Source organism: Maylandia zebra, linkage group LG22 (assembly GCF_041146795.1).
Source record: "Maylandia zebra isolate NMK-2024a linkage group LG22, Mzebra_GT3a, whole genome shotgun sequence".
Taxonomy (NCBI): domain Eukaryota; kingdom Metazoa; phylum Chordata; class Actinopteri; order Cichliformes; family Cichlidae; genus Maylandia; species Maylandia zebra.
The window spans coordinates 8,349,105-8,369,147 of record NC_135187.1 but is presented as its reverse complement, the minus strand read 5'-3'; the positions used below and the strand labels follow the sequence as shown (position 1 = coordinate 8,369,147).

The 20,043-nt window shown below is 40.6% G+C and overlaps 1 protein-coding gene across 1 annotated transcript; it reads left to right on the top strand.

Annotated features, from left to right (window-relative positions):
- The first annotated feature begins 289 nt into the window (after positions 1 to 289).
- eloa (elongin A) lies at positions 290 to 17,171 on the top strand. Its single transcript, XM_004572710.3, has 12 exons — positions 290 to 405; positions 6,084 to 6,140; positions 6,323 to 6,435; positions 6,633 to 7,168; positions 9,210 to 9,538; positions 11,702 to 11,813; positions 12,320 to 12,472; positions 13,239 to 13,336; positions 14,098 to 14,278; positions 14,441 to 14,570; positions 14,757 to 14,899; positions 14,997 to 17,171. Exons 1-12 carry the CDS (start codon positions 334 to 336, stop codon positions 15,056 to 15,058), a joined length of 1,986 nt encoding a protein of 661 aa, XP_004572767.2. The 5' UTR covers positions 290 to 333; the 3' UTR covers positions 15,059 to 17,171.
- Positions 17,172 to 20,043: the final 2,872 nt, after the last annotated feature.

Here is a 20,043-nt window from a genome sequence, read left to right as displayed (position 1 = left end):
TTAGTTTTTTATGTTCATTTTTCCACATTTTTTTTTTGTGGAAAACAAACTAATACTTTTATAGTAAGTTCACTTTATTGTGTTTATTTTGCTTTCAGATTGTTTTTAAATCAGGGGTAAAAAATAAATAAATAATTCTACATCTTAAATGAATGTACGTGTTGAATTACGTTTGACTTATGTTTTGTTTTTGTTTTGTTTTTTTCTTCCTGGCACTGGGCTTTTATTTTTTAAACTCCGTCGTCCCAGGTACCGGAAGTCGCCTCGTTTCTTCCCTTTCTCTGATCGGTCTGGATCAAACCGTTTCCGGGCGACAGGGTACCAGCAGTAAACATGGCGGAGGAACTGCTGGAAACAGTGGAGAGACTTCAGTCCCGGCTCCAGGAGAACCAGGAGCCCCGAAAGGTAACGGCCCAGCAGGTCGACACGGACACATTTGGTGGTCAGCACCGATCGTTCCGCGAAACGTGACCGACAGACGTGAGGAAGCCGCGGTCACGGCGACGGCTCCCAGAAAGTCGTAACGTTTTTTAAATGCTGCGTTCACGGCTCGCTCTCCGACTCTGTCTTCTCACATTTCTCGGTTCAGACTGTGATAATGAAGCATCAGCAGTTTCCTGAAGTGGCAGCTTTATTTGCAACACAATGCTAATCTAATTCATTTGCAGAGTATTAAATTAGCATTGGGATAACTGTATGATAAAGAAAGTATTTAAAAAAGACATTAGGAGAATAAGATCAACAGTTCACATTTCTAATACTTCTCATCATTTCTACATGTTGAAATCATAATATAAACCATAGTTGTACTGTAAATATCTCCACTGTCTGTTGCTGTGTACAACAGATGTTTGGGATTATGATTTGGGTGTAATTTATTATAGGGATAATGAAAGTATACACCAGGGAAATCATACCTGCCACTAATCTGACACTGATTCTGGGCATTGATGTGTTTGGTATATAAACAGTTACTCTTGCCTCCTTAAACCAATATAGCTAATAGGATTTCCATTTCTCACTCATGTGTGAGGCTGCAGCTTCAGCTGTTAACTAGGCCACTGAGGAAGACTCACTCTATAGGTCCCTATAATGACAGTCCTCTGTAGATATTGGGGCAGGTGTCTGTCAGTCAGGAAATTCAACATGTTTTAACACTACAATGCTTATGACAGTTCGTCACTCATTCAAGTGAGTTCTTCAGTCACTCAGTGAAGCAGAGACTGAAAAAGTCACTTGAATGACAAAACATTTCTCCCACTGAAAACGCCACATCCAGATTAACAGAGTCAACTTTCAGGGATTTTATTACCTGGAAGATTGAGCATGCATCAGGTCATTTACTTGTTAACAGAAGCTGCATCTGTGCCAGTCGTACACATTTTCACATTTCTAAAATGCAACTTATTGAGTAATAGATTAACAAAAGCTTTTGGCATGGTGTCGTTCATATTTGTGATTTTTTTTTACTGTGTCATGCAGAAAACACCAAATTCCCTAAACAGCTCTGCATTTTTAAATCTTACCTCATCACAGTAAGAACAATTCACACAGCCTGTCGTCTCCCTGGATGTTTTAAAATCTGAATCTTTTTTTTTTTCAACCATTTATTTTCAGTTATAGCAAGTAATTGTAATATATTTATATATTGTAATATATATTGTAATATAATTAAACTTATTTAAATTAGTCATACACATTGATTATATAAACTGAAAATGTCATGATCCTCTGTAGCCCACAGAATTGTGGGATTTATTTCAGAGATAGGATACATTCAATTTAAAGTGTGAGTAGGATACATTCAATTTAAAGTGTGAGTGATACCAATATCTGATTAGATAAAAATACAATATTCTTTTATATATCTAGATATTTCTAATCTTTAAAACACACAAAACATAAAGAAATTTCCCTGACATCAGCCACGTTTGATTATTTATTTACTTGTTTGTTGTATTTGTCTCCTGTTGCCAGCAGGGAAGCTGCAGAGCGCCCTCTGGTGGACAAACTATGGAACATCACAACTAATAATATGGTTGAATGGTGTTTCTCCCATCTCTTTACTTTCTTAACTTTCATTTATTGACCATTGTAAATTCAGACACCGATTCAAACACTGCAAATAGCTGATATTGGCTAAGGGATCGGCCAGGCTCTAGTTAAAATATATTAAAAATAAAAAGCTGATCATTTAGTAAATCATAATTATGTAGCAGTGTTTAAATTGATATTTCAGGGACCTTTAGGGACTTTAAATGAAATGCAAATGATTGAATAAAATGTAAATGCATGTTATTTGGCTGTTTAGCTGAATCGTTTGGCCAGTTTGGACAAGACAATATCTGGGTATTTCTTGCTAAATGACCATTATCTGTTATTGCATCAATTCAAATTGTAGAGAGGCATTTACCGTATTTATGTGATTTATTATTGTGTCTAACGTAATCTTCTTTTTTTTAAATTTATCTTAACAACAGTATTTCAGAAGGGCGTCACCACAAACACAGTCGTTTCTTAGTATCTCAGTGTGTTCCGACAGCCTGTGAAGGCACCGTGTGGGACGTCACAGTAATTAAGGGGTTTTAACTTGTTATAACGTAGTTGTTTAACCCTACATTTTCAGCTCAATGTAACGATTGTCAGCTCGTTGTTAGTACATATGGATTTATTATCTGCCTTTTATCGGAGCAGCTGCACCAAACACGACATATTTTACCCGAAAACCAAACTCGAAGCTAGAGCATTCGTTAGCCGTTCAGCTAGCTAACGTTAGAAAGTAGTGACAGCTCAGCGGCGACAGGCCTCTGAGATTTACCCGATTCTGGTTAACTGGAGCTGGGCTCCTACTCATGTCCAAACCCGGAGTCTATTGTTAAAGAAAACTGGAGATAAAAGCGTGTAAATGGTGACACACGGCCTCTTGGCTTCGCCTTTGTTTACTGCTGGTGTGTAACAAAGCAGCGTGGATGCGTGTGATGCGTTTGCTGAGCACAAACAAGCTGCACAAGTGAAGCTTTAACTGCAAAAGAAGACGCAAAAATCAGGAGGGAAAAGGTTTTCTAACAGCTCTGCCACGTTAGGCCACCTCATCCTTTAGCAGTGATGGCGCAGAGCTGAGCGCAGATAGTGTGAGTCAGGCAGCAGCTGCAAGTTTCATATGAAGCAGGTCCACGGAGCAGATGGAGCCTCTCTACCGAGAAAATCTCAGAGAGGAAATGCATGAAAATCTGCTTTAACGCCCTGTTTACTTTTCCAGTTTTAATATATAATGAATTGTGATGTACCAGTTGTTTAAGTGACTCGGACTTTGCAGGACAAACAAAAACACAAAGCCTTGCCACTGGGTCCCAAATAATGCAAACCTAATAATGCAATCATGTAATCAAGGCGCACTGAATCTTATCCCTGCCTTTATCTCATCATGCCTGACTGTAACAGACCGATTGCCTTTAAGACCCTCTGTAGTTGCCTTCAGCTACATCTCAGACTTTTTTTTGAACCGTTTGCAGCAGTACCTTGAAATCCTCGGGCAGAGGACTTATGTCTTCTCCAGAGGCTCGGTTGAAACCTCAGAATCTGTTACTGAACATGGAAAAGGTTGAAAATGGAGAGTTAGTTTATTTCAGACATGGAAAAGTAATATTTTAAGAGGTTACCGATCCAAATACAAAGACTCAAAAGCAGTCAGCTCGTTACAGTCTGACTGGTCAGGAACCAGGCAAACTAAAGACAACAGAAGAATAAATATTGATGGGCGACAAAATGTTTTAAAAATTGATACATTAGAAAAATTGAGAATAATTATTTGAAAATAGCTTAGAGTCTCATTGCATTTCATTTTAGATTCTTTTGAACTGATTCCTGTGTTTTCCTTTACATAAAGGAAAAATCCTTTATGTAAAAAAAAAAAAAGGATTTTTCCTTTTTATTTTTCCTTCTAAACTGATCTTGGAAAAAGTGCAAATTGAGGCATGAAATGTAGGAAATTAATTGTTGAATGCTCAAAATTTCCTTGAGTTTACCCTAGCTTCCCCGGTTTATTGTTTTTTAATGTAATGTGTTTAATTTAAATGAAATGTTTTTGAGATGTTTTAGTTGGTTTTGCAGTCGTTGAATGGTTGTGTTCAGTGTTCAGACTGTTATTACAGCTGCCGTTCTATGGGATAACATCTTTGGGTTTCAGTAGGGATCCATCTGTAAATGTGTCGACCTTTATTTAAACTAGAAATAGTGCGGGACATTTTTAAGGCAAGCACAAAAGGGTAAATCATCTCGTGTTACTTGTGAAGACTCTGCAGACGTTAAAGAGAAAAGTTAAGAATAAATATTTCAAATTGGCACAGGAAATATACCCTGCTTCTTCATTTTATGTTTTTCTTATTCACTATGACAAAATAACAGGAAACCGCACAAATGTATGAATAAAAATTCATCACCCATGATTCTTTACTCATTATCCAGATGCACTCATTCCAGTGTATGTTATATTAAGGGTGACCGCATGTCCTACTTTTTACCTGGGCCTGTACAGCATATCAGCCCTCCACCCATCTAAGGTATTCAGACAATGTCCCACATTTTAATTGGCTCTGCTGAGTCTCAAAAGGAGGTGTTGTGTGGATGCATCCCTGCTGAAACCTAAAGATGATTAGCATCTGAATCCTCTGTTTTTACTGGGAAATAAAATGAAAAGACAAAAGTGTACAAAGACAAAACCCCCACAAACTTTAGCTCTTGTATATGCTCATAAGAAATTCCTCACATGGTCAATGCCAAACCAGTGCCAAAGAATTTTAGACTGCTAGTAAATACATTATACATTAAAAAGCGACACAAGACGAGCAAATCTCTTCCAGTGTGGATGCAAATTTAGGCCTCTGAAGGTTCTTATCTGTATCATGCTACGATTACATTATGTTGCCTAGCAGTCACCTGTTAACAGGCCACAACAGTCCCAGCAAATTTACTGCTGCTGTTACAATTCCTTATAAGGATTGTTTTTATGAAACACTTGTGTATATGTTTAAACCACAGGTGTCAGGCGGGCCACACTACAGCTCAATTTAATATCACGTGGGTCAGACCACTTATACAGCTGTATAAAAATCCGCCTTTATTTTAACGTAAAGAAGTTCTAAATACATTTAATTAGCTGTCTTATGTGTATTTTAGTACAAAATAATAAAGTTTGTGGTCTTTCCATTTTTAGTCCTCACACCTCACAGTGTTCACTGTCCAAAGCCATTCACTGGGCTAGTTGGGACCAGGTTAGTTGAGGATGAGCTCTCAAAGTTTTTGAAAATTTTAAAGCAGGTTTTATGTGTGAAAACAGTAACAGTGGGCTAATTAGAAGCTTTAGTAAAGTTAACAGTTGTAGCTGATAAACAGGCGCAGCGTGAGCTGGTGGAAATCCAGCCTGGGCTGCTGCTGTGTGTCATAGAAGCACCTCAGGTTCAAATGGATCTGCTGGACTTTTCCACTGCAAAGCATGAAGCACAGCAGCAGCCAAAGTCACAGCGATAATCATCATATCTTCACGTGTTCAGTATCAGGCTGAGCTCACGACCAGCAGAGCCCAACCCTCATGTAACGAGCACTAAATGCAGCATCAGGTTATTCCTTTAACTGTACAACACCAACACGCCAACTCTTCATGTGGATTAAAACAAAGGCAGGAATAATCTCCTCTGTCACCTTTCGGGGGCTCAACAGTAATATTTACCAAAACAGCAGCTTCAGTAACTGTTTTAGGAAAATAAATTTAAACAAACTCATTCTGCTTAATTTCAGCTCTATATTTTTATTGTTGGACTCAACCAGAGTAGCTTTTACACGGTTCTTGATTCAAAATAATTTATCTTACACTCTGTCTCCCTTAAGTCCAACTTTCTTGTGATTGACTGTATCTCACAAACAAAAGGTTTGAAGAACAGGTGGTCACGTCTGCAGTATTTGAGTCTTTGGCTTCGTCTAATATGAACAACCATCACTGTAACATAAAATAAGGAAAGGCTCTGTGGTGGAATCGGGACTCTTTCTCCAAATGATACATTTTTGTTTTTCCTTTCTTTTTATTTCAGCTGCTGAAGACTCTGAAAAGACTCGGGGAGCTTCCTATGACTGTGGACATATTGGTGGTAAGGATGTGTTGCTTCATCATCTCCAAACTGTTGATGCAAAAATCAGAGGGAAAATATTCTAGATAAATGAGTGGGACAGCAAGTTGACAGCTTCCCTCCTGAACTTGTTTCTGACCAGTTAAATCGCTTGCCTGGAGCTGCCAAAGCATGACTGTTAAATCTGGGAATTTCTCTCGTAGGAAACTGGAGTGGGAAAGGCTGTGAACTCCTTCAGGAAACACGAATTAGCTGGAGAGGTGGCAAAAAATCTCGTAGCCAAATGGAAGAAACTGGTTCCTCAGTCTGGAGACAGGTATCGGCTGCACACCTCTGCCTCGACATGCATGACTTTAGCTCTCATGTGTCTGTACGCTGTGTGCTCTCTTTCTGCAATGGTCGTATGTAACGATGACTTTTCAGGACAGAAGATCCAAACCTTCAAAATAAAACCCCAAAATTAAATGGCGTCATCTGCAAAAACTGAGTTCTGTCTCCATCTTTCTTCCTCAGACCCAACAGCCACGGCTCCAGATCTCACACACAGGCTCGAGGCCATGACGCGAGCGGCAGAGGAGACCATAAACGTCCCCGAGAGCCCTCGCCTGAGGAAGACCGCTCCTACGTAGAGGAGGAAGAGGAGGAAAGAGGTTACCACACCAACTATTCGCCCTCACCTCCTCAGCACGACCAGTACAGTCCCCCACAGCGAGGAGGGTATCACTCAGACGAATACGAAAGCCCTGAGCCCGAACCTGAACCCAGCCCGCCACCACCTCCTCCCCCTGTTTCCCGCAAAGACGTCCGCCACACCAAACCAAACAAGGAGCCGAGCAAGAACCACCACAGCGACCGAAACCGAGACGAGGAGCGGCGGCAACGCCACGCACAGACGAATAGCGATAGAGAAGGCGGAGGAAGTCAGGGGAAGAAGCGAAGCGGAGACCGAGAGAGACATCAGAGTCCGGTACAGAAGGCTGCCAAACACAGCAAGAAGTCAACCACGCATGACAGCAGGAAGGAGGAGAAGAAGAAAGGAGGAGATGAAGGTGAGTTCGATACTTGTTATTAATCTCGATCTCTCTTCCACAGCATGTCTTTTGTCCTGTCTTCCTACCGGTCGCAGCAGATGGCCGCCCCTCCCTGAGCTCGGTTCTCCTGGAGGGTTCTCTTCTGTTAAAAGGGAGTTTTTCCTTCCCCCTGTCATTAAAGTGTTTGCTCATAGGGGGTCATATGATTGTTGGCTTTTTCTCTGTATGTATTGTTGTAGGGTCCACCTTACAATATAAAGCGCCTTGAGGCGACTGTTTTTGTTATTTGGCGCTTTATTAATAAAATTCACAAGAGCTACAGCCCCTGCCTATGTAGGCAGCTGCCCCCAACCACTACAGGTAACAATAACCAGCTGCTCGAGTAACTGATAGCAGTGGTTAATCTAAAGATAACAGAAGAAAAAAACATCTGCAGAATTATGAGGACTTTAAAACAGTTTAAAATCAAAACATCTGCAGCTCGCTGAGACAACTTCCTGTTGCCTTGCTTGTGGGCGCATACAGGTGACTGCATCACTCGAGTCTCATTTGAATAACAAATTAACCTTTTAAAAGCAGTTGACCAGTCTTTTTAATCTTTAAAAGACTGCAGTCAAATATCAGGTTCACAGAAAAAAATTTTCATGTTCCACTCAAGATCCCAGTTTATCTAAAGATACCAAACATGTCAGAATTAATTTGTTACATGTAGCCTGAATAACAATTTAAACTATAACTACACCATCTTCTCCTCACTAAAAGCCCATAAATGTCTTACTGAAAGGTAATCATCTTCTTGTTGTACTGTGTAATATTTTACTTTGCTATGAAGGAAATAAGCCGTGAGATTTAGGGGCACTTAAATAATCTTCTTTCTGTCATTTAACTCTTGATTTCTGGTACTTATACCACAGCCAAAACAATTACTATAGAAGGTTAAAGGCAATCATTGTGTGGTCATTTGTGCAGCTCTGTGCAACAGGAAGGTTGTGTGTGTTTTATCAGCTTGGATCAAGAAATATGGCCACAACACAGAGTGACTTCCTGTTCTGAGGAACTGAGCGATCGTAGAAACAGCACGAGAAACTCCTCTGACAGGAAGTGACAAAGTGAAATTTTCAAACTGTTTTCTTGTTTGGTTCATTAACCACAGCATGCATGTGTGAATCAGAAGAGGAGTGTGTGTTGTTTGGTGATTGAGTAATTAGTTAGTCACTAGTAATTAGGAGTTAACAATTTTTATAATGTAATAATAATTAAAACTTCACTTATGAGGAGGCTGTAACGGTCCGTTGTGCTGGAGGGAACGGAGCGTGTCGATTTACCGGTCAGTCTGCGTCCTCACCCTCACCTATAGTGATGATCGTTGATGCAATCAGCAGAAATGAGTTTCATCTAAAGGATGCCTGGGCTCTACGTTAGAGATCGGACAAGGAGACGCTGTTCCTCCACATCGACAGGAGCAAGATGAGGTGGTTTAGGCATCTGACTGGGACGCTTCCTGGACGCCTCTTAGGTGAGGTATTCAGGCGTGTCGGTGTTGGTGATGTCACTGTTGGTGCTCTTGCAAATGGCGGTGCGTACAAAAAGTTATGGTTATGTCAGTTTGTCATGCACCTCTCGGTTTTTAGCTCATCTGGCCAATAAAATAGAAACGCTTATGCTGTGGCGAGGCACCCGTCTGTCTGTCCGTTCACAAGAATCACTCCTCCTCCTCAGGTTTGAATCTAGTTTACACAGAGTGGTCACCTAATGGGTCTTCACAGGCATTGTGCTCAAAGGTCCAGGTCATATTTGTTGTTTTGTGAGCAGTAACATGTGAATTGTGCTGCACCGTTAGCCAGATAGGCTACTACGTCGTTCCGATTGTGGCTTGAACCTCCAGACAAGATTTCTGATTTCTTTGCTTCCTGCCTTAAATTCTACTCTTATAAAAGTGCTGATGTCCATAAATCCAAAATAAAATCCTGGATTAAAGTCTTTGTTTTATATTTGTCATTTGTTGAATATTTTAAGAGAAATTAATGCAGTATAATAAATTATGATCTTCATCTTTTAGGGCGACCACGAGTGCCAAAGGACTCTCCACCTAAGGAGGAAGAAGAGGACTTCGAGGTGCCCACCATGTCCTTCGAGTCCTTCCTCACATACGACGCCCCGACGTCTGTGAAGAAGAAAAAGAAGACACCGTCAGCTTCATCTTCATCGCACAGTCGGCCGTCTCACTCCTCCTCGTCAACGTCGTCTTCCCATCGCACACGAACACCTCCACCTGCATCCTCCTCTTCGTCCTCTTCTTCTTCCAAAGCGCGCAAGGCAAACGGCGCTCAGAGTACCAAGAGGACGCATTCGGGGACAGCGGTGACGACGCCATCGAGAAGCAAGGAGGTACCGACTGTTTTTAAACATGTTATTTATCTTTTTATTTAACCAACATAGAAAATAAGCAAAATGGGGAAATCTGTCAGGTCTGTGCGATGCCATGATCTGTTCAGCTATTGTAAAGAAACTCCTGCTTAACACTGTGAAAAGGTAAAACTAGACCTCTAACAGGTGTTAAATCGTCCTTAAGGATTCAATTCAATTCAATTTTATTTATATAGTGCCAAATCACAACAAAAGTCGCCTCAAGGCGGATGACTTGGAGAGTAGAAGAAAATGACCCAGAGCAGATTTCTGATAGCATCGATGAGCATTTTTTTAATTTCAAGCATGAGTCAGTGTTTAAACCGATGACTCAGCTTTAGTTTTCAGGGTGTAAACGTACTTTTCTAACCTTGGAGTGAGCCGTAACTCAAGCTCCCTCTGTGAGCGTCTTCTGCAGCTGTCAGAGTTTTTTCAGTGAGGAAAACTGCAGCTGACATTTGTGTAGGGTTCCTTCTCTTTATTGATAAAGACCGACAGTGCAGAGGGTTCATCCACTCATTGTGACATTAAAGGCTCTGCAGTGATTGTAGAACTTGCTGCTTGCTGCCGTCGGTTTTGCAGTTAGAACTCTGATGGTGTCATGTTGGTGAAAACATCAGATCCGTGAGATGCCTTTAGCCTTTAGTTTTGCTTTTATCTTGTGGGATTTTGTTTCCTAGCAACAGTTGATAACTCCGGTGTCAAGGTGATGCAGAGAGAAGCAGAAAGTAGAAACACCAACCACAGATTGCAGATACAACATAGGTGTGGCCTCCGGGTCTGAAACGTGAGGCCTGCACAGGAGTGCTTTAAACCTGCATTGTTCATTATAACAGCCAGCAGGGTGCGACTCCTCTGGTTGCAAGAACATGTTTAACTTTGTAAAATTCTGTGGGAAAATTACCTATAAGCCCACATGGTTTATGACTTCAGTAAACACTTTAATGATTCATTTATGGCCTAAACCGCTAGTTTAAGGTCTTATTTAATAAAAAATGTTCCTCATTTTGTAAATTATGATGCAACTGTGAGAAATACAGATGATAAAGCAGAGAAATGCAAACAAAGGTCAGTCCATGTTTATGCTATGCTGAACTAACCGTGTACTGGAAGAGCTTCATATTCAACATAAACAAATAAGAGTGTCAAAAGCATCTTGTGCAAGTGTCAAATGTTGGACAATATTAATACAATTCATTTCAAACTTATTTATATAGCATCAATTCTCAATAAGTCACCTCAGGGTGCTTTTATATTATAACGACCCTATGTTATTAGAATGAAAACTCGATAAATAAGTCAATCTTCGAAAAACAGACACTTGGTGAAAGTGGGGAGGAAGAACTCCATTTTTAATTAAAGGAAGGAACCTTCAGCAGGGACAGTGAGAGGAAGGTATCGGCTGCAACAGTTGAAAGCTGGGTCTCCAGCTGGAATAAAGCAGTTTCCAATGAAAGCGTTCAGTTTAAAAGCTTGACGTCAGAGCATCAGGTCAGCAGCACAACCAGGGGGATGCTGTTGTGTTTTACTGACATTCACAAGGTTCTGCAACATGAGTTTGTCAGACTGAAATGTTCTTGATTGTTTGAGAGAGAAGGTTTAGCAGAAATGACCTTAACTGTGGAAACTCTTGGCCACACAAACACAATCTTTACCTCCTACCTCCCTATGAGTTCATCTATTTCCCCAAAATAAAAACAAAGTGGATGTTTTACAAAAGCAAAAGGATAAAGAGCAGCTCGTGAAACCATCTGAATGTGAACAAGAAGACGACCTTAAACGGGGGATTGGCCAAATCTTGAACTTGTTGAACTCTTCTCTTTCTGAGTAAATCCCTCACTTTGATGAGCTGTTTCCACATCACTGCATCCAGTTACTGTGCAGGTTTAGTATCCATCTCATACCCCAGGACCAGCATTCATTTTAGAGTTGTGCTTCTTCTTCTGTCATATTTAGATTTTCTTTTATTGAGGTCTTGACTTTTGTTTTTATTTTTTGTTTAATTGATACCCTACTTTACCTTTCTGAGCTGTTGTTACCTTTATGATAGTTTCAGACAAATAATGAGTTGTTTCTGATTATTTGGCTGCTATAAGTCATTTCCCATCTTTTGGGATAAATAAAGTGTTTCTTATCTTGTTGTAGGTTTACGAAGCTGTGCCGACTGTTCCTGAAATCCAGCTGCCAGCGATTCAGCCCAATTACAGACCTCTGCCCTCCATTGACATCACACCGCTGTCCCCTCAGAGACGCAAAGGTAAGGCCCTCGCCCCCAATATCAAAACTTTTTCATTATGTTATTTCTCGTTTAACTGCTATGAGAACACCAAACTCTGGCATCAAAAAGGTGAACCCTTCCATGAGTCTTTCTGTGCCTGTATTTGTGCATAAATTAAGCGCCTTAAAATGTTTTCTTTCTTTTTTTAAGTGGTTGTTGTTATAACTTAGAAACAAATACTTTTAGTTAACTTTGTGACATAACGTCTCACTTCATGCAGAAACTTGAGTGCAGTTGTGGCTGAGGAGCAGGTGAAGAGAGGAACCGCTTCTGACTGAATGACAGATGCTTTCTAGACTTTTTTTCCTCATTCTGTATCTTTGCACTTCTGAATCAGGTCACACATGTACCTGCGAGCGATTTCTCACATTCGTGCACATTGCGATCTGATCTGGATTTTCTTGCCAGCATCAGCATATCTGCAAACATTCTTCCTCATCCTCTACATTCAGGCTCACTCTGACATTCGCTCGCTTCACTTTCAGTTCCTGTGTGCAATGAAGAGGATGATGCAGGCTTCACGGGGAAGCGGTTTAACTCCAAGATGGTGGTCTACTCAGGATCGAAGACCGCCTACCTGCCCAAGATGATGACGCTGTACGAGCAATGCATCCGTGTCCTGCAGAACAACATCGACTGTGAGTGGATATGCAGTATTTCTCTCAGTCTCTGAGCCTCCCTGCAGGGGGCAACAAGGGCCTGATGATGCCACGGAGTTTGACCATGAATATTAAAGCTGATGAGAGGAGTTTAATTTTATCTAAAGTGTAGTATAGCATGTCGTTTTTGAAGTTTAATTTCTGTGTTTTACTTTTATTTCTCTGCCTGCTGCTTTTAAACAACTGCAGGATTTTACGTTTTAGTTTTTAGTTTCATCACAGAGGCATGTGATTGGTTTGATCTGTTTCCCTGTTTGTTAGCAGGATTACTCAGATAGTGATGGACTGATTTGCAGGATAATTTTAGCAATGTAGGTCTGGGCCCACCTTGAACAGAATAGATTTTGGAGTCGGTACAGTTTCAGATCAGGGTTAGCTTTTGTGTATTGAGAAGTTTAGTTTCTCTTTCTCTTTACGATAACTCTAATAACCTTGCCGGAGACTAAGTTCATGAATAGCGTGGGGGCAATTTCATAGCCTTGAAGGTGCTATTGTTTTGCTCTTCACTCACTGTGATGGTCTGTGTAGGTACCAGGTGATCAGAGTTCACAACAAAGGATAAAAGTACAGCAGAAAGTCTCCACAGTCTTTCAAAGTCAGTATCTACTCAAATGTGGTCCTCGCCTGAACTCCACCCAACTGCTTTTTGTGTTGTCGAATAGGAACGTGTCTACGGTCTGCAACTGTGCATGCACATGAACAAAAAGTGTAATCCCACCCTGACGATGCCTCTCTGCTCTTTCAGCGATCGCTGAGGTGGGAGGAGTGCCGTTCGATATCCTGGAGCCGGTTCTGGAGAGATGTACCCCAGAGCAGCTGTACCGCATCGAGCAGAGCAACCAGGTAACATGTCAGACTTCAGTGAAACTTTTAATCTTAAAGCTTAATCTGAGGAAGGAGCGTGGAATCGAAAAATGTAGCCACAAAAATAGCTAAAACGTCCACATTGACCTCTTTGATTTTTATCCTTCAGCCATAAAAGACTGATGGGATATTTTTGTCACCCCGTTGTACCGGTAGGTGAGCGGCGTGGACACCCAGGTTTGTGAATGCGATAACTCGAGAACGAGGCGATGTAAGAGTTTCAGATTGATATCATAGGTGTATCTACTAGGAGGCTGAGTGCTAGCATTGGTGGCCACCGGTGTTTTTATAAGAAGTGAAAAATCTAGAGAATTTTCACTTCTTATTTTATTCCACTGAAATAGAATTAATTTGCACAAACTGCAAAAGTTTTGTTTTCACAATAGAAATATAAGGTGGATAAATCTTTTAGCATCATTTGCTTTCTTTTTCCAAACTTTGTTAAAAACTATCAAGCTGTATTTTATGAAACTTAGGAGGATGAACTCTGAATGGCTGCTACACATGTAACACTTTTACAAGCAGAGCAGTTATTCATCATTAAAGTTCATATTCGTCATTAAAGTCGGTCGCCTTCCTCTTTGTCTCCATCTTTTCTGTCTGGCGCAAGTTTACAGCTTTCCAGAAAATATTATAAAATATAAAGTTTGGATGTTGAGAAAGTTGTATTAATGTCACTTTTTGTCATGAGAAATATGGGCATACGTCCCTTTTTGAAGATTCTTCTCGCCTCCTTTTAGTGGTTCACGGAGGAATCGGACGAGCTGTGGATGCGTCACTGTCGGCGCGACTTCAAGCGGGAGTCTCCGCAGGAGTACGAGTCATGGAGGGAGTTGTACCTGAGGCTGCACGACGAGCGCGAGGAGCGACTAAGGATGCTCACACAGAATATCACGTCTGCGCATGCCAACAAACCCAAAGGTGGGACGAGCTTTTGCAGTTTTGTATAAATCGACACATAAAGCACAAAGAAAAAGCATTTTGGGATTTTCTGTTTGTTTCTGTAGTTATGATTCATGATGGTTTTTTTAATATTTTTAAGGCTGTTGAGTGTTTGACCGAGAGTGTTGTTTCCTCTAACAGGACGTCAGGTTAAGATGGCGTACGTAAACTCTGCCGCCAAGCCGCCCCGTGATGTTCGCCGCCGACAGGAGAAGTTTGGAACCACCAGTGGTTCGACAGCCAGCTCCACAGCAGCTGCAGCTCCTATCAAGTGAGTACAGAATAAGATCAGGGAGAAACTGAGAGGATGTTTAGAGATTTCCTGATAAATATCACAGACTGAGTTTCAAATCACAAGGAGGAAGATCTTCTCTATCGATGCACACGGCTGCAGACAGAGCTGTGTAGGGTTTTTTTTTAATATTCACCACAGTGGCTTTCTTCCTGTGTCCTTCAGAATAAGACCGGCTACCACTGACTACTCCGGAGAATCAAGCCAGTCGTCTTCCTCCCAAAACAACCCTCCTCCCGCTGGTTCATCCCGCTTCTCTGCACCGAGTGGAGTAGGACACGCTGCCCGGGAAAAACCTCAAGTCAAAAGTAAGTCTTGCTGAAAGCACCATTGAGGATTTCTTTTTTTCTGTGTGTGTCTTTTAATCTAACAAATCACTTCTTCCTGTTTCCTTCTTCCCCACAGAAATCGCCCCCATGATGGCCAAAACTATCAAAGCATTCAAGAACAGATTCTCCCGCCGGTAGTGTGAAAGAGACTGAATGTATTTTATGTGATTTTAATTACAGTGTAGCGGAATTGGACTGGAGACCCTCCAACCCTGCGCGCACACTTTCAGCCCCGCAAACATCACATGAACTTTGCAGTATTTGTGGAAAAATGGTTAACTTCCTTTTTTTTCTTTGTTTTTTTTTTTTTGTGGGGGTGGGTTGATGTTTTTTTTTCTGTGGTGACGTCTGTTTTGCGGGTCTTAAATTAAGTATTTAAATCCTAAACGATGGTACACATGGTAGAAGGACACACACAAACACAGTCAGTCTGTTACTGAATCATGTTTTCCAGCAGACGGTTTTTAAAGAAAGAGTTTTTGGGGGAATTCTTGCTGCGAGGTTAGATTAGAGGATTTTTCTATCGCTTTCTCCGGCAGCACAAAGACTGGAAAGAGGGGAGCAGCTCGTTTTCAGCTGTAACAAAATCAGCCCCAGCAGAACCTTTAATTGTCATTAATTAACATGTACATTTGTACACAGCCAAAACGTGCACAAAAAATTTGTGACTTTTTAAAAAATTTGCCTCAAACCTGCATTCTTTCTAATGGCCAGTAGGGGGCGTCTCTGAAATTATATTGTATAGAAGTCCATGAGTAAATTCTTCTAATGTGATCCGTAAACTCAGTTAACATTTTCCTGAAGAGTTTATGGACTCAGCTGCTAATTTTAAGTCTTAATCAATGAAAAATAAAGTTAATGCTGTAAATTATTTTTGCTAAATAATTTAAATTATTTGTGGGTGGCCAAGTCACTATGTTAGCCACCCGAGTTTTAAAACTCTCAACTCAGTGCTGCACTAACCAGTGGGTGATGTCGTGATGGCCACATCCAGCTTTTATATACAGTCTGTGACTAATTGCACTAATCAATTTGTTTCAAATTTTCATTTTTTTTAACCCCTCGCCTGTAAAAGGCTGACAGTGTACTGTCATCACTTGGGTGGCAGGGAGGGCAGCGTAGGATTTTGAAATTGATAGCATCGGTGCATCTACTAAAAATCTCAGTGACCTCGACCTCAAGGTCAGGGCTAGAGGTCAAGTGTATGAATGTGATAACTCAAGAAGAAACTCACCTAGGATTTTCACATTTATAGCATAAGTGCAGTATTTTTACTGCTGTGACCAGACATTGAGCATCAAGGGCTCAACCTTAATGCAGTCAATAACTGAATCAAGTTTTCCTTTCATAAATAATAATAATAATAATAATAATAATAATGATAATAATAATAATAATGGGGGGGGGACATTTGAACAAAGTAGCATTTCCGCAAAAGCTCCCCATCTGGTCAGAAACGATAGACTTGACATGCAAAATGTTAATATTTATGCTTGATTTTCTCTTTTCATAACAATTAAAGAGATTACATTTGTTAAACAATGAACTTAAACGTTTGTTTTTCTCCCTTGTTTCCTGTCTTTGTGCCAAGCCAAGCGGTTCATATTTATCATATGAAAGATGATAGTTTTATCTGTCTTCTAATCAAACTAGTAATGAGCATATTTCCCAAAGTGCGAATCTTTTCCTTGTAAGGGACAGAAAAAGGGCTCTTATTTTAAAAACAGTCAGCTGTTGTTTCCCCTATGACCAAATGATACACTACAGTGGGAAACTTTTACACTTTTACTCTTGGTTTGTCTCTTAATCGCATGCACCGTGGACGTCCCGACACCCGAGACATCAGCTGGATGGTGGGGGACTTTAATCATGTTTTGCCTGGTGCATTTAAAAAAAAATGTGTTTGGCTAAGATGAAAGCACAGCAGAGCGTGCGGCGTCGTAGACTTACTTTAACCCTCCTGTGGCTTCAATTCATGTTTCCCTGCTGTCGAATGTGTGCTTCCCTGTTTTTATCTGCTTCACTGTGACAAACTGATTGAGTGAGGGGAGATTTGGAAAGAGAACCATAAGTTGTCTGCAGCTGCAGTCCATGATGATGATGATGATGATGAAATGTATTTATTTTCAACACTGGGACCTGGCACCCCACAACATGGGCCTGAATGGAAGTAGATTACAAATTGTAATTTTATTAGATTTTAATAAATGTTATATGGTCATTTTTATTAAAATTGACTTTTTTCCCTGAAGCTGTTTGTGTGGGTCTCTTTGTCACTCAGAAAGTCTGCAGTGCAGGAGGTTTATAGAAGTGATCCATCTTACCAAAACTACCTTATATTATTAACATAATAATATCTGTATATTTTTTCTACGGTTATTATTCTTAACGGCCAGCATCACTTTTAGTAGTTCAGCAATCGCTGAGCGTTTTACAGGGCTCAACGTGATTAAATGAATGAGAGACAGAAACGTTTTTTTTTAACAGCTATTAAAAAAACTGAAGCAGGAGCCTCCTTTATTTTTGTTTTTAACCTGTATAATAGTCACTTTCTTTTACACATAACTTTTCCAGATTCCTTGTAATGAACGTGTTTTTGATATGAGGACATCATTAAATCCAGGTTTTTGTACATTTTGCTTTATGCTCATGTCGCTTTTATTTTTATGTGACACTTGTAAACAGTTTGCGACACTGCCGGCGTTTGGTGGTAAGACTCGTGAGCCAATCTGATAACACATCGCTTGTGTTTTCCTCTTCGCGTCGTAAAGTGGCTACGTTGTAGCAGATGACAATTTCCTGTGGGGATCTTTTTCTTTTCAAAATAAAGTGTCTTGAAAACTCATAAGTTCCATTGAAAAAGCTCTGTTTGCGTTGGAAAGCTGAACTAACTGAATATACCAACCATTTCTTTTCTTCAAACTAAGACTAACCCTTTCTTTTATAACAGTCAAAATCAAAGGCTCCAGATTCACATCACCATGCTGATAATCTACAAGTTCAATTAAATAATCATTTACATAATCATACAAGGCGGGTGTCGGAGTGGAGGATGCCATCCTGTACCTCCTACACAGAGCCCACTCACACCTGGATGGGGGAAAAGGCACGGTCAGGATCCTGTTTCTTGACTTTTCCAGTACCTTTAATACCATCCGGCCCTGTATGCTTCAGGAAAAACTGAACAGGATGGAGGTGGACCCCTGCCTGGTCGCTTGGATCTCCGACTACCTCACCGACAGACCACAGTATGTCAGGCTGAAGGACATCACGTCTGACACAGTGGTCAGCAGCACAGGAGCACCACAGGGAACTGTGCTGTCCCCTCTTCTCTTCACCCTGTACACCTCTGACTTCTGCTACAACTCTGAATTATGCCACATTCAGAAGTTTGCAGACGACACAGCCATCATGGGGTGTATCTGGGATGATCAGGAAGAGAAGTACAGAAGTCTGGTGAGGAACTTTGTCGCATGGAGTCACACAAACCACCTGCAACTCAACACCTCAAAGACTAAGGAACTGGTTGTGGACTTCGGGAGATCTAGAGCAGGTCCACTGCCGGTTCAGATAGAGGGGGAGGAGGTGGAGGTGGTCAACAAGTACAAGTACCTCGGGCTGTGGGTGGACAATAAACTGGACTGGTCATGCAACACAGAGCACCTGTATAAAAAAGCCCAAAGCCGACTGTACTTCCTCAGGAGGCTGAGGTCTTTTAACATCTGCAGGAAGCTCCTGAGGATGTTTTACCAGTCAGTGGTTGCTGGAGTACTTTTCTATGCTGTGGTGTGCTGGGGGAGCAGCACAGCAAAGAGGGACTCATCCAGGCTGGAGAAACTGATCAGGAAGGCTGGCTCTGTGGTCGGCATGAAGCTGGACACTCTGGTGACAGTGGCAGAGAAAAGGACATTAAAGAAACTGATGGACATTATGGACAATGCCAGGCATCCTCTGCACACGGCCATAAACAACCAGAAGAGTCTGTTCAGTGACAGGTTGCTTCTCCCCAAGACAAGAACTAACAGACTTAAAAACTCCTTTGTCCCACACGCCATCAAACTGTTTAACTCCTCTCTGGAGGGGAGAGGGAGGGGAAACAGGAGGACAAAGGAGGGGGGAACAACTAAGCTGTAGTGCCTCTTCACCTCACTGTGCAATACCTTGTGCAATACTTTTGTAAATAGTCAACAGTGCAATAGACCTCAATACTTGAAATGTGCAATTCACTTGTATTTTTATTTTTTATTCCTATTTATTCTATTTATCCCCTTCGTATATTTTATTTATATTGTCTCTGTATTATATATATGTGTGTGTGTGTGTGTGTGTGTGTGTGTGTGTGTGTGTGTGTGTGTGTGTGTGTGTATATATATATATAATATTCTGTAACTCTGTAACTTCTGTCGGTGCTGTGCTTTTTTGGAAATCGAATTTCCCAGAGGAACCCACCCGAGGGATTAATAAAGTTCTATCTTATCTTATCTTATTTTACTTTTAAGGATCTTTATTACTGGGCCACAATACATGCAACACATTAGATATCTTCTCACCTACAAAATGTACAATGCACAGTATCTGAAGCACAAATGAAGCATTTGAATTAAATTCCAAAGGCTATTATTCTGTTCACCGCATTTTAATTTTAAAATTAGCCATTTTTAAAACTTCTCAGTCTTTTAAGTATCAGCTGCTTAATTTGATGTGTTTCCACATGATTATTAGTAATTTAACAGTTCAGAAAGGGAATTTGGTCTGAATGCACGAAAGGAATCTGAAATAATTCAGTGCAAAAAGTTTTTTTTTAGTTTTTTGGATGTTGGAATCACTGCAGTAATGATAATGAACTGTGGAAAAGACACGTACAGACAGCTCATTCTGGAAAGAAAAAAAGGTTAGACCTTATTTCAAATTTACAGAAAGACAAAGTTACTGCTTAGAATGAGAAGGATCAGTCAAAAAAAAAAAACGAATAAAAAAACAATTTTTAATGGTAATCAATGTGAGACAGGTGATTTCAATCACACGACCAAGGTGCACATGAGCTAATCAGTGAGTTTGAAAAAAATTAAAGGAGATGTAGAGGTGTAAAAAAAAAAAGTACTTAAGAGATTTTTTCAGGTTTT